This window comes from Dipodomys spectabilis, unplaced genomic scaffold (assembly GCF_019054845.1).
Source record: "Dipodomys spectabilis isolate Male_0828 unplaced genomic scaffold, ASM1905484v1 ptg000573l, whole genome shotgun sequence".
NCBI classification, from domain to species: Eukaryota; Metazoa; Chordata; class Mammalia; order Rodentia; family Heteromyidae; genus Dipodomys; species Dipodomys spectabilis.
The window spans coordinates 238,925-251,861 of NW_024871250.1; the positions used below are offsets into that span (position 1 = coordinate 238,925).

At 63.1% G+C, this 12,937-nt stretch overlaps 1 protein-coding gene across 1 annotated transcript in view; it reads left to right on the plus strand.

Annotated features, from left to right (window-relative positions):
- Positions 1 to 12,937, plus strand: part of Myo9b (myosin IXB) — a 48,648-nt gene that overhangs the window by 10,029 nt on the left and 25,682 nt on the right. The window contains exons 2-6 of the mRNA XM_042670645.1: positions 7,197 to 7,291; positions 10,933 to 10,995; positions 11,183 to 11,282; positions 11,527 to 11,627; positions 12,569 to 12,698. Coding sequence (XP_042526579.1) covers positions 7,197 to 7,291; positions 10,933 to 10,995; positions 11,183 to 11,282; positions 11,527 to 11,627; positions 12,569 to 12,698 — 489 coding nt within the window. The remainder of the gene's footprint in view (positions 1 to 7,196; positions 7,292 to 10,932; positions 10,996 to 11,182; positions 11,283 to 11,526; positions 11,628 to 12,568; positions 12,699 to 12,937) is intronic.

Consider the following 12,937-nt stretch of genomic DNA (forward strand, 5'->3'; position numbering starts at 1 on the left):
GGCGGAGGCCAGGGCGATGGGGGGGCTCAGCGGAGGCCAGGGTGATGGGGGGCTCAGCGGAGGCCAGGGCGATGGGGGGGGGGGCTCAGCGGAGGCCAGGGTAATGGGGGGCTCAGCGGAGGCCAGGGCGATGGGGGGGGAGCTCAGTGGAGGCCAGGGTGATGGGGGGCTCAGCGGAGGCCAGGGCGATGGGGGGGGGGCTCAGCGGAGGCCAGGGTAATGGGGGGCTCAGCGGAGGCCAGGGCGATGGGGGGGGGGCTCAGCGGAGGCCAGGGCGATGGGGGGGGGGAGCTCAGCGGAGGCCAGGGCGATGGGGGGCTCAGCGGAGGCCAGGGCGATGGGGGAGCTCAGCGGAGGCCAGGGCGATGGGGGGGCTCAGCGGAGGCCAGGGTGATGGGGGGGGGCTCAGCGGAGGCCAGGGTGATGGGGGGGTTCAGCGGAGGCCAGGGCGATGGGGGGGCTCAGCGGAGGCCAGGGCGATGGGGGGGGCTCAGCGGAGGCCAGGGCGATGGGGAGCTCAGCGGAGGCCAGGGTGATGGGGGGGGGGAGCTCGGCGGAGGCCAGGGCGATGGGGGGGCTCAGCGGAGGCCAGGGTGATGGGGGGGCTCAGCGGAGGCCAGGGCGATGGGGAGCTCAGCGGAGGCCAGGGTGATGGGGGGGGAGCTCGGCGGAGGCCAGGGCGATGGGGGGGCTCAGCGGAGGCCAGGGTGATGGGGGGCTCAGCGGAGGCCAGGGTGATGGGCGCAGCACGGGGGACTGCGTGGGACTGCGTGGTGTGGCTGGGCCTCGGGGACAGGCGAGCTCCAGAGAGCAGGGAGGGCCGGGCGCTGGCCAGCAGAGGGAAGGGCCAGTCCCTGCCTTTCCGGCCGGCGACAGTCCCGACCCTCCGGAACGATCCAAGCCCGTTTGAGACAGAAGTAGAAGCTGTGTTTGTGGAGAAGCCACATCTGAGGGAAGCTGGAAATGACAGGTGTATTTGGTGCCCTGGAAGGCCTCCCTGGGCGGGGCGCCGCCGCCGTCACGGGACTTGGGAGGCTGGGGCCGGAGGATGGAGGTTTGGGGCTGGCCTGGGTGGGCTCTGGGGGCCCGTCTCCAGAAGCACAGCAGCAAAGAGTGTCTGTGGACAGTGGAGGAGGGGCGTGAAAGCCAGCACAGGCCCGCTGGCGTGTGCAGCCGTCTGCTCGCTGCGCCGCGCTGTGCTGCGGGTAGCAGCGCGGCCGCGCTCCGGCGGCTGCAGAGCTGCGCTGCCGCTGCCGTTAGTAACACTGCGCTGCCGCTGCCGTTAATACTGCGCTGCCGCTGCTGTTAATACTGCGCTGCCGTTATCTGTCAGGCACCGCAGAGCTCCCCCCCCCAGGCAACAGCCTGCCCTCGCCGGCCGCTGCTGGCCAGAGCCGGCCTGTGGCCCCAGGGCCAGGCCTTTCGCTTGGCGATGTCTGTGGCTGAGCTGAGCAGGAGGGAGGGAGGGAAGAAGGGAGGGAGGGAGGGAGGGAGGCTGACACTTGGAGGTCACACAGAGATGATTCCTTCGTTTGTGCTCTGAGTCTGGGGTTCACCGTGGAGCCCAGGTTGGCCTGCAACAACCCACACGCGCTCCTTCCCCAGCCCCCTGAGGGCCAAGACTACAGGCATGTGCCACTGCCCTGGGCTCCTCTCCTAGGAGTTAAATCATTTCGAGTCCCAGCACCTGGAATCCTCAGGAGGCTGAGACAGGAGGATTGACAGTTCTGGGGACTCCCCTCCCCCCAAGCTACAAAGCGAGACCCCATCTCCAGAAGGGGTACAGTACAGCACACCTAGCATGCAGGAGACCCCGCTTCCATTTCTAGGAAAGAAGGGAGAAAGAGAGGGAGCCATGACAGGGGAAAAAGGTTGAGAGGAGGAAGGAGGGAAATAACTATACAATGGAGTCACCTGGAAGGATATTCTAGCTGGGTGTACAGTAGGACACACCTGTAACCCCAGCACTTGGAAGGTGGGGCAGGAGGACTGTGGGTTGAAGGGCCTGCCATCTCTAATGGGGGAGGGATTTGTGGCTCCGGCCCTGGGTTTAACACGCAGCCCATGGAGGATGGGGAGAGGAGATGGAATCCTGCCGCTCGCCGCCGTGTGATGAGTCTGGAAGGCATTACGTGAGGCGCGGGCCGCCAGACACAGAAACATAAATGCCACATGATCTCACCCCTGGGAGGAATCTAAATTATTAGTCAAGCCCATGCTGGGGGGCGGAGCGGGCAGGAAATGGGGAGACGCTGATCACAGCTGCAAGTCTCAGTTACGTGGGATGGATAGTTCTAGAAACGCTGTGCACGGCGTGGGAAAGCCCTGGGTTCAAATCTTAGTTTCATACACAAAATACAGTAATTTGGCTGGGCACCAGTGGCTCACTCCGCAGGAGGCTGAGATCTGAGGATCACGGTTCAAAGCCAGCCCTGGCAGGAAAGTCCCTGGGACTTTTCACCTCCAGTGAACCAGCAAAAAGCCAGAAGTAGAGTTGTGGTTCAAGTGGTAGAGCACCAGCGTGGAGTGACAAAGCTCAGGGACAGTGCCCAGGCCCTGAGTTCAAGCCCCAGGACTGGTACAGAAAGGCAGAAAAGCCCCAGTAATTGTATTGGGGGGTGTTCACGTTAAGATTGTGCCCTGCGGGGTTTGCAGCGGGACCTGGGGGCTTGACTAGGAGGGAGGCGCCCGTCCTAAAGCAGTTCTTGTTGCTGTGTTGTGGGGGGGTGTGGGGGGGATCGCTGTGGTAGGGGCGCCCCGTCCCTGCAGCCCTGCGCGCCCCCGACACACTTCTTTGCAGACGGTGTCGGGCCCCTTTGGCCAGTGCCAGCGGGGAGCCCCAAGCCTGTTGGGCAACCGGAAGAGAGCAGCCCAGCGCCCAGCGCCCAGCGGAAGCTGGGTGTGAGCCAGGCCCCAGAGAGCCTCCACTTCCTCCTCCACAGAGCCGGGAGCCAGGAGCTCAGAGCGACTCCACTGCCTTACCCCAGCCACAGGCCACGCCGCCCCCCACCTCCGCTGCCCTCCTCCCTTGCCCCCCTGGGGAGCGGGACCCCACGGAGACCCATCTTTCCCCACTTCCTGAGTCTGCGTCCCTGCCGGGCCGACCCCTGTGTGTGAGGGAGGGGTGGGGGGGGCTCAGGAGCCCCCACACGAGTCTCCGCACACGGTCTACGTCACAGAGGCCAGCGCAGCCGCGGGGCCGCCCGCACCCCGCGGCGGGCGCCAGGCACACGCTCCCGGCGTCCCGGCCACCTGGAAGGCGGAGAGGGACCAGCCTGGGCAAAACAAAAAGACATTCTAAACTATGGCAGCCAACCAGGGAGTGTGAAAGCTCCGTCAGAAGCTCAGAAAAGCAAAGGACAACCCCACCGGAAAAGGTGACCTAGAGGAAGCCACTAGAAGTTTCTAGAATGTTCCTCTCAGGCAGCTGCAAGTCAGTCTGGGAGGACAGTTGTCGACGGAAGAGACTGTGGCCCGTCTGGGAGGTTGACACACACACACACGCACGCACGCACACGCGCGCACACGCGCCCCCCCCCCCCCCATTCCCCGAGAGTCCGTGGCTCACCCGTGGACGGGAGACAAAGTGTGCTGTTGGTGTGGGCCTTCAGCTGCTGAGATGGGAAGGCCCAGCCCGGCTTGCAGCTTGACGCCAGGCTGCAGCTTGATGCCAGGCAGTGGTCTCTGGAGCATGGCCCCCTGGGTACACCACGCGTACCCTTTGGCCGGCGTCTCCCCCGCACCCCACTGGCCTGGAAGCCAACTTTGGAGGCTTAGCTTTGGTGAGTTCACCTGGTTTTGCTTCCGTGTGTGTGTGTGTGTGTGTGTGTGTGTGTGTGTGTATGTGTGTGTCTTTCCGTGTCTGGCTTAGGGCATTTTATCCAAGTCCTCCCGAGTGGCAGGCTTTCATTCTTTTTTATGGCTGAGTGGTATTTTTATTTTCGTCAGTCATGGGACTTGAACTCTGGGCCTGGGCGCTGTCCCTCAGCTCTTCAGCTCAAGGCGAGCGCTCTACCACTAGAGCCACAGCGCCATTTCCAATTTTCTGAGTGGTTCATTGGAGAGCAGAGTCTCACAGACTTTCCTGTCCGGGCTGGCTTTGAACTGCGATCCTCACATCTCAGCCTCCTGAGTAGCTAGGATGCCAGGCGGGAGCCACCGGCGCCTGGCTTGGCTGCGGAGTGCTCTGTTGTGAGCGTGTGCCACGTTACCTTTCTGCATTGGTCGCTGGCGGCCCTCGCTTGCTCCCTGTGCACTGTTGTGAGCAGCGTCTGGGACGTCATGTCAGGTGCGCGTGGCTCTTCCCCCTGCTGATGTCACTCCCTTGGACATCCACGCAGAAGTGAGCCGGGCAACTCTGATCCCTTCAGCTTAAACTTTTCCCCTGAAGCACGGGGCGGATGCGAGCAGCCAGGCTTTTGTTGTGCAATACCTTCAGCAGTACTGAGCTTTGAACTTGGGCTTCGCGTTGGAGCCAGCCCTCGGCCCCTGTTCATGCTGCTCTTTTTTTAATCTATGGCCAGGCCAGACTGTGATCCTGCTGTGCTTCTCTGTGCTTCCCTGGGTCACTGGGGTGACAGGCAGTGTCTCTGTTCCCGGCCAATCTCGAGATGGAGTCTCTCCAACTTACAACCTGGCCTTGAATCTTGATCCCCTGGGATCAAGATTACAATAGAGCTGGGATTATGGGCGTGAGCCACTGTGCCCTGCTACACCGTGGGTTTTTTTGTTTTGTTTTGTTTTTTAATGTAAGAAAAGAAGGAGCCGTGTTCCCTGAGTTTCATGAAGACCTTTCTGGCCCTGGCTTGGTGGGTGTTCTGCGTATGGCCCCCCAGCCTCTGAGCCAGATTGCCTCCAGTCACTGCTGCAGCCGGGGTCTGCGCGCCCCCCCCCCCCCCCCCCCCCGTGCACTTGGGGTCTGAGTGTCCCCGGCGGTGTTGCCCAGGCCAGGCAGCGCCTCTCAGCAGAGCCCTGGCCCCCGGCCAGCGCTTCCTCCCTGGATGTCTAATGGCACCGACCGGATATTTTTAGCGGGGCCTGGAGAAGTGTCAGTGTGCCGAGACGCATTCCAGACGCGTGAGGTCAGCGGGCGGGCGGGCGGGCGGGCGGGCGCAGCCCGGCCTGCGCCTGGCGGGGTCTCGGCAGCGCCTGCGAGGCTGGGCGCTCTGGGGCGTCCGGGCCTGTGTCTGGGGTCCCCACCTGGGCAGCAGGCAGGCTCTGATCCCCTGGGGGTGGAGCCGCCCGGGCTGCCCCGCCCCAGGCCGTGTCAGGTAACTTCCTGCTTCACTTCCGCGGCCCTGGGGTGAGCGGAGCCTGGGGAGGCTGCGACTTCCCAGGCTGAAGGCCCCCCCCCCCCCATGGGACAGGACGCAGCCTTCCTTGCCTTTGCTCTCCTTCCTTCTCCCGCGGCGTTGGGGCTTGAGCTCAGGACGGGCGCTCGACCGCTGGCGCCGCCCCTCCAGCCCTTTTGCTTTGGTTTATCCGCGCCTTTGACCGTGATGGTCCCATCTCTACCTCTCCAGTGTCTGGGATTACAGGCACCGCCACCAGGCCTGGCCAGACAGAGCTGGTTACGAGAGCTTCCTGAGCTCTACTCCCGCTCTCCCCCAGGCCCGGTCCCCCGCGCCCCACGTGGAGGTTCCAGGGGACCTCCCGACCCTCCCGACCCTCCCTGCGGGGTGGACAGCCGTCCCGCAGTGTGCGCCGCTGTGGCGTCCCCGCCAGCCCCGCCTCCCCGCACCCTCGCGCCATCTGTGCCACCTGGCGGCGTCACAACCCCCAGCCCTGCCCGCGTGGGGCTCAGGCCTCGCGTCAGGAAGCCGAGTTCCTCACCCCTCGCGAGTAGAAGCCATCTTTGGCTGCTGTTCCCACAGAGGTTAGGCTCCCTGTCCGCGGAAGGACGGAACATTCTGCGTCGCTCTCCATAGCTGTGGTTGCGTATCTGCAGCTCCGTGAACCCGGCACCGGTACCTCCCACCTGTGTAATCCTAGCTCAGGAGGCTAAGATCTGAGGACTGCAGTTTGAGGCCGATCTGGGTAGGAAAAGCCTGTGAGGCTCTTTCCTCCACCGAACCACTAAAAAACAAAGGCAGAAGCGGAGCAGTGGTCCGGTGGTAAGAGCGCTCGCCTTGAGCAACAAAGCTGAGCCAAAGAAAGCCCAAGCGCTTGTTCCAGCCCCAGGACCTGTGCCAAAATAAAAGGATTGGCGATGTGCGGGGAGAGGAGGTCAGCGTTGCTTTCTGTTTCTTAGTATACATTCGTTACCGGGGCTTCGCATGAAGTGCCCCCATGCTTGTACAGTGTGTTCACCTCACCCTTCTGTCCTGCACCCCCAAACTATCGAACCCCACCATGTATCTCCACTAATGCTCCTCATCTCCCAATTTTATCTTTTTTTTGTCGGTCATGGGGCTCGAACTCAGGGCCTGGGTGTTGTCCCCGCGCTAGCGCTCTACCACTTTGAGCCACAGCGCCACTTCTGGTTTTTTGGTGGTTCATTGAAAATAAGTCTCATGCACTTTCCTGCCTGGGCTGGCTTTGAACCCCGATCCTCAGATCTCAGCCTCCTGAGCAGCTAGGATGACAGGCGTGCGCCACTGGCACCGGGCTGGCTTTGTTCTTTTCTTTTTTCTAGTGATTGCTTATATCATATAGCACCTCAGTTTCCGTCACCTGTAAAAGGGACTGAGTGGCCGCCATATTGGTGTCCAGGTGTGTCCCTGCGCTGAGTCCCTGTCGGTGCAGAATCGTGACTGGCTTTTGGAGTTTTTTTCTCCATTTTAGAACCGGGGCCTCTCCCAGCCGCACTGAGCTCCCCTCCCCCCAGCCCCTGCCTCCCCCACCCCCAGCCCCTGCCTCCCCCCTCCCCCCAGCCCTTGCCTCCCCCTCCCCCCAGCCCCTGCCTCCCCCACCCCCAGCCCCTGCCTCCCCCCTCCCCCCAGCCCCTGCATCCCCCTCTCCCCAGCCCCTGCCTCCCCCCTCCCCCAGCCCCTGCCTCCCCCTCCCCCCAGCCCCTGCCTCCCCCACCCCCAGCCCCTGCCTCCCCCCTCCCCCCAGCCCCTGCATCCCCCTCTCCCCAGCCCCTGCCTCCCCACTCTTGTCTCCGCCCCTGCGTGGGGGACTGGGCCGCTCTGGGGACAGGGAAGCTGGACCCACAGGGACTGTGGTCTGATTGCCGGCCTCCGTTCTCCGCACAGGCCTTCGGGAATGCCAAGACAGCCCACAACAACAACTCCAGCAGGTTCGGGAAGTTCATCCAGGTCAACTACCTGGAGAGCGGCATCGTGAGAGGGTAAGCGCGCCCCCTCCCCGGACGTGGCCACACACTGGGGAGGAAGCCTGGGCTCCCCCCCCCCCCCCCCCACTGCTGTGATGGCGCACCGAGGCTTGGGGCTAGGCCCGGGCTTTGACGGGTCGAGGCCTGAGCCGGGCGGGCGCCGTGGCCCCCGATCATGGTCACGCGCTGGTTCTGGTGCCATGGCGTGTACCCGGGCCAGGTGGCTTTTTGTGGGGGTTTGTGTTGATGTGGGTTTTGGGCTACACTGGAGTTTGGACTCGGGGCCTTGCTCTCTCTAGGCTGGCGCGATGCCGCTGGGCCACGCCTCCAGCCCTGTTTTTCACTAGGTGTTTCTGAAGGGTGTGGCTTCTCAGCGGCTCAGGCGCGCCCGAGCCAGGACTCCCCCCCCCAGCTTTGCCCTGCTGTGGGGCGGGGACGGCAGCCGTGGGCACGGGACCCACGCCTGTCCCAGTTCCTCGGGAGGCTGAGCTCTGAGGATCGTGGTTCAAAGCCAGCCCAGGCAGAGAAATGGGTGAGATGCTCATCTGCAGTGAACACCCAAACTCTGGAAGTGGAGGTGTGGCTGCCGTGGCAGCACCCCAGCCTGGAGCTGGGAGTTCAAGCCCTAGGCCTGACACAAAAGAAGACAATGGAGTGTCGTGCTTATTCTCTCGCCCGGCGGCTCGTGGGCCGCGGGCAGCTCGGACACTGCTTCTCTAGCCGAGGCCCGGCCCGCGCCCTCCGCCCCGGGCCCCAACGCCGGCTACAGTGCTGCCATCGGGGGACGGAACACAGGCGTTGGGGCTGGTTTGAGTCCTGGGGTAGAGCACCCGCCCAGCCCTGAGTCCTAGCCTCAGCACCCCAAAAAAGAAGACACAAGAACCAGGAGCAGGTTTCCTGGAGGCGCCAGAGGGCTAGAGCGTGCTGTCCAGGGGCTGATAGAGCTGCGCTCCCTCCTGCCACCCGCCCTCCCTCCTCCCACCTGCCTTCCTGCCTCTGATGGCCCCAGGCCTCCCTCTTGCCACCTACCCTCCCTCCTGCCACCCGCCCTCCCTCCTGCCACCCACCTTCCCGCCTCTGATGGCCCCAGGCCTCCCTCCTGCCACCCGCCCTCCCTCCTCTGATGGCTCCAGGCCTCCCTCCTGCCACCTGCCTTCCCGTCTCTGATGGCCCCAGGCCTCCCTCCTGCCACCCGCTCTCCCTCCTCTGATGGCCCCAGGCCTCCCTCCTGCCACCTGCCTTCCCGTCTCTGATGGCCCCAGGCCTCCCTCCTGCCACCTTCCCTCCCTCCTGCCACCCGCCTTCCCGCCTCTGATGGCCCCAGGCCTCCCTCCTGCCACCCGCCCTCCCTCCTCTGATGGCCCAGGCCTCCCTTGGCTTGTGGCCCGTCCTCCAGTCTCTGCTTGAGTCCTCCCTTCCCCTCCCCCTCAGCCCCCCCCCCCCCCCCCCCGTCTGCCTCTTCCGCTGCTAGTTTCTTTTTTTGGGGGGGGGGTTGTGGGGCTTGAACTCTGGGCTTGGGCTCTGTCTCTCAGCTCTTCAGCTCAAGGTGAGCGCTCTACCCCTTGAGCCACAGCGTCACTTCCAGTTTTCTAGTGGTTTATTGGAGATAAGAGTCTCACAGTCTTTCTTGCCCGGGTTGGCTTTGGACCGTGATCCTCAGATCTCAGCCTCCTGAGTAGCTAGGATGACAGGTGGGAGCCACCGGTGCCGGGCCACCACTGCTAGTTTCTCAGGATGCGGTGGTGGATGGCTTCAGGCCCACCCAGCTCATTGAGAACGATCTTTCAGCCGTGCACTACATCTACAAGGACCCCCCTTTTCCAAACAGCACCCCTACCCCAATCTGCATAAGAGACTTTCTGCCACTCAGGCAATGGCAGAGACCACAGACCCTGCAGAACAGACGTGCGCTGTGGTTTGCCTGTCCATTCTTACTGTTCCCTGTCAGCTGTCAGCCCCTCCCCCCCCCCCCCCCCCCCCCCCCCCCCCCCCCCCCCCGTCATGGAGTCCTGGAGAGAGGTAGATCAGGTTCAGGGTGTGATGAACAGGCCTGGAATCTTGGGCTGGAGGGGCAGTCCGTCATGGCAGGAGTACGTGGCAGAGCAAAGACCACCTCCATCACGAGCAGACCCCAAGGGAAGTTCCTTTCTTCCGAGGCCCCGCCCCCAGCAGCCTGAGGGCCCCCATGAGGCCCCGCCCCCAGCAGCCTGAGGACCTCCCATGAGGCCCCGCCCCCAGCAGCCTGAAGGCCCCCATGAGGCCCCACCCCCAGCAGCCTGAGGACCTCCCATGAGGCCCCGCCCCCAGCAGCCTGAGGGCCCCCATGAGGCCCCGCCCCCAGCAGCCTGAGGACCTCCCATGAGGCCCCGCCCCCAGCAGCCTGAGGGCCCCCATGAGGCCCCGCCCCCAGCAGCCTGAGGACCTCCCATGAGGCCCCGCCCCCAGCAGCCTGAGGGCCCCCATGAGGCCCCGCCCCCAGCAGCCTGAGGACCTCCCATGAGGCCCCGCCCCCAGCAGCCTGAGGACCTCCCATGAGGCCCCGCCCCCAGCAGCCTGAGGACCCCCATGAGGCCCCGCCCCCAGTAGTCTGAGGACCTTCCACAAGGCTCTCCCCACAGTGGCCTGAGGACCTCTCACAAGGCCCACCACCTCCAGAGTGACAACTGTGGACCGAGTTTGGGGGGCATTTGCTTTTGGGTTTCGGCAGTATTGAGGTTTAAAACTCGGGGTCCTAGGGGCTGAGAAGGTGGCTCAGTGGTAGAGCGTTTGCCTTGCATGCACGAGGCCCTGGGTTCGATTCCTCAGCACCACATAAGCAAAAAGAAAAAAGCCGGAAGTGGCGCTGTGGCTCAAGTGGTAGAGTGCTAGCCTTGAGCTGAAGAGCTGAGGGACAGCGCCCAGGCCCAGAGTTCAGGCCCCATGACCGGACCCAAAAAAAAATTAAAAAAAAAAAACAAAAACTCGGGGTCCTGCACTCGCTAGGCAGGTGCTCTACCGCTGAGCCGAGCCTCCAGACCCTGACCAGGCTCTTAGGAAGGAAGCGTGTGCAGCTTTGCGTTGAGTGGTGCTGGACGGTCAGGTCGCTGGGGTTGCAGTCACCGAGGAGACGGGAGCGCTGATAAAAAACAAAGGCCACGGCTGGGCCGGTGCGGCGTGGGCTGATCTCACAACCACGCCACGCCACGAGCGGCGGGGGCAGGGACACGCGGACAGGCCTCCATCGGTGCTGTGCAGTACACAACTTAGGACTCTTATTTCTGGAATTTTCCATTTTTGCTGGCAGACCTGGGTGACCCACAGGTAACTAACGAAGGTGAGGAAGGAAAAATGGAAGGTCGCCGCCCCGGCCACGGCCGGCTGTGGTCTGCCTTTCTTGAGCAATTCTAGTTTAAGCGACCACTTCGATGTAGGGAAATAAAGATGCTGATGACAGTTCCCCACACCGGATCGGGCCTGACCGAGGGACAGGCCTCACAGGAGGCCTGTGGCCAGGTGGACAGTACCCATGTGGTCATGGAACATTCCAGAACTGTGGCTTCCCGGTTGTGCGCAGCTCTGGGTTCCATCACCGCACTCAGGAGGGAGGGCGGAGGTGTGGAAACAGTGTGCAGACAGTATTCACACGCACCGTTCCTCCCTTCTCCTCGTGATGACAGGGCCGTGGTGGAGAAATACCTGCTTGAAAAGTCCCGCCTGGTCTCTCAGGAGAAGGATGAGAGGTAGGCTGTTCATTCCCGGGCTGTCTTGGGACTCAGCCCCAGCTCTGTCTTTGTGCAGGCCAAAGGGGAAAAGCAAATGTCCTGGGCCCCGGGCAGCGCTCTGCAAATGCATGCTCTGGGATGGCCGGAGAGCCGCTCTGCGTTCCCTCCCCAAGTGACATTTTCTTCTCTTCCTCTCCGGACGCAGGAACTACCACGTGTTCTATTATTTGTTACTGGGAGTCAGCGAGGAAGAGCGCCAGGAATTTCAGCTCAAACAGCCTGAAGATTATTTCTACCTCAACCAGGTACACGGCTGCCAGCGCCCGCCACAGACGCCACCTCTGTTCGGCCGGAGGTCGGAGGCCGGCCCAACATGGCTCCTAGGGGGCGGCACAAAGGAGCCCATTCATTCCTGTGTCCCCGGACCTGGCCCCTGGCCCTGGGCTGGAGCCCGAGCCCCAGCTCCCGCCCGCCCTGCCCCGCCCCGCCCCCCCCACTGCCCCCCCCTCCCCGCCCTGAACGGGATGCTTCCAGTTTTTTTTTTTCCAGCATAACTTGAAGATCGAGGACGGAGAAGACCTGAAGCATGACTTCGAAAGACTCAAGCAGGCCATGGAGATGGTGGGCTTCCTCCCCGCCACCAAGAAGCAGTAAGCAAGCGGCCTGCAGGGGGCAGCCCTGGCCCGATACGCCACCCCCCTCTCCCAGAGCCCCATCCCAGCCCAGAAGGCCGATAGGGGCCTTCCCAGGACAGCCAGGCGCCAGAGTGCATGCGCAGACCAGCCAAAACCAACACGAAGCTGGGCACGGCGGCACACGCCTGTTAGCCCAGGACAGGGGAGGATTGTGAGTTTGGTCACTTATCTCAAGGCAAAGAGTACAGGCCCTGCACAGTGACTCACTCCCGTAATCCCAGCAGAGATGACTGGGAGGCTCACCATTCAAGTCTAGCTCCAGGCAAACATGTTGAGACTCTCATCTCAACCCATAAGCTGGGCATGGGGGGTTCCCTCTGTGATCCCAGCTGCACAAGATAATGATCTGACCCTCAACCCAGGCCAAAAAAGAAAAGCAAGACCTTATCTGAAAAGTAAAATTTAAAAAGGGCTGGAGGGGGCTCAAGTGGCTGAACGGCCACCTACCAGGGGCAGGGCCCTGAGTTCAAACCCCAGTACTGCAAAAATTAAAAAGTAGAAACTAGGTTTGCTTGTTTGCCAGTGCTGGGGCTTGAACTCGGGACCTGGGCGCTGTCTCTGAGCTGCTTTTGCTCAAGGCTAGCATTCTACCACTTGAGCCACAGCGCCATTTCTGGCATTTTCTGTGTATGTGGTGCTGAGGAATCGAACCCAGGGCCTCATGCATGTGAGACAAGCCCTCTACCACTGAGCCCCCTCCCACTGAGCCACCCTCCCACTGAGCCACCCTCCCACTGAGCCACCCTCCCAGCTTTTTTTTTTTTTAAGTCCCATCCCCCAGTGGACATGGTCCACAGAACGCTGAGTCGGGTCCGGCCTTCCCTGCGCACCCGGCCTCCGCCCAGCTTCCCGGGAGTCCGTCCTTCTGGGAACGCACACGCTCTGTGTCCCTCCAGGATCTTCGCCGTGCTCTCGGCCATCCTGTACCTGGGGAATGTCACCTACAAGAAGAGAGCCACGGGCCGAGACGAAGGCCTGGAGGTGGGGCCCCCTGAGGTGCTGGACACGCTGTCCCAGCTTCTGAAGGTGATTCTGCCCTCCCCTCTCCCTCAGCCGCCGCAGGGCAGCCGGGCCCACGCAGGCAGTGACCGCCCGCCTCCTCAGTGCGTCCACCCGCGGAGGGGGTCCACTGCCCCCCCAGGAAGCCTCCGGGCAGGGCCACCACCTGCCTCAGACCTTCAAGTGAAAGCGGCTTTGAAACCGTAGCTGGGCCAGGCATGGTAGTGCACGCCTGGAGTTCCAGCCACTTAGGAGGATGGCATGAG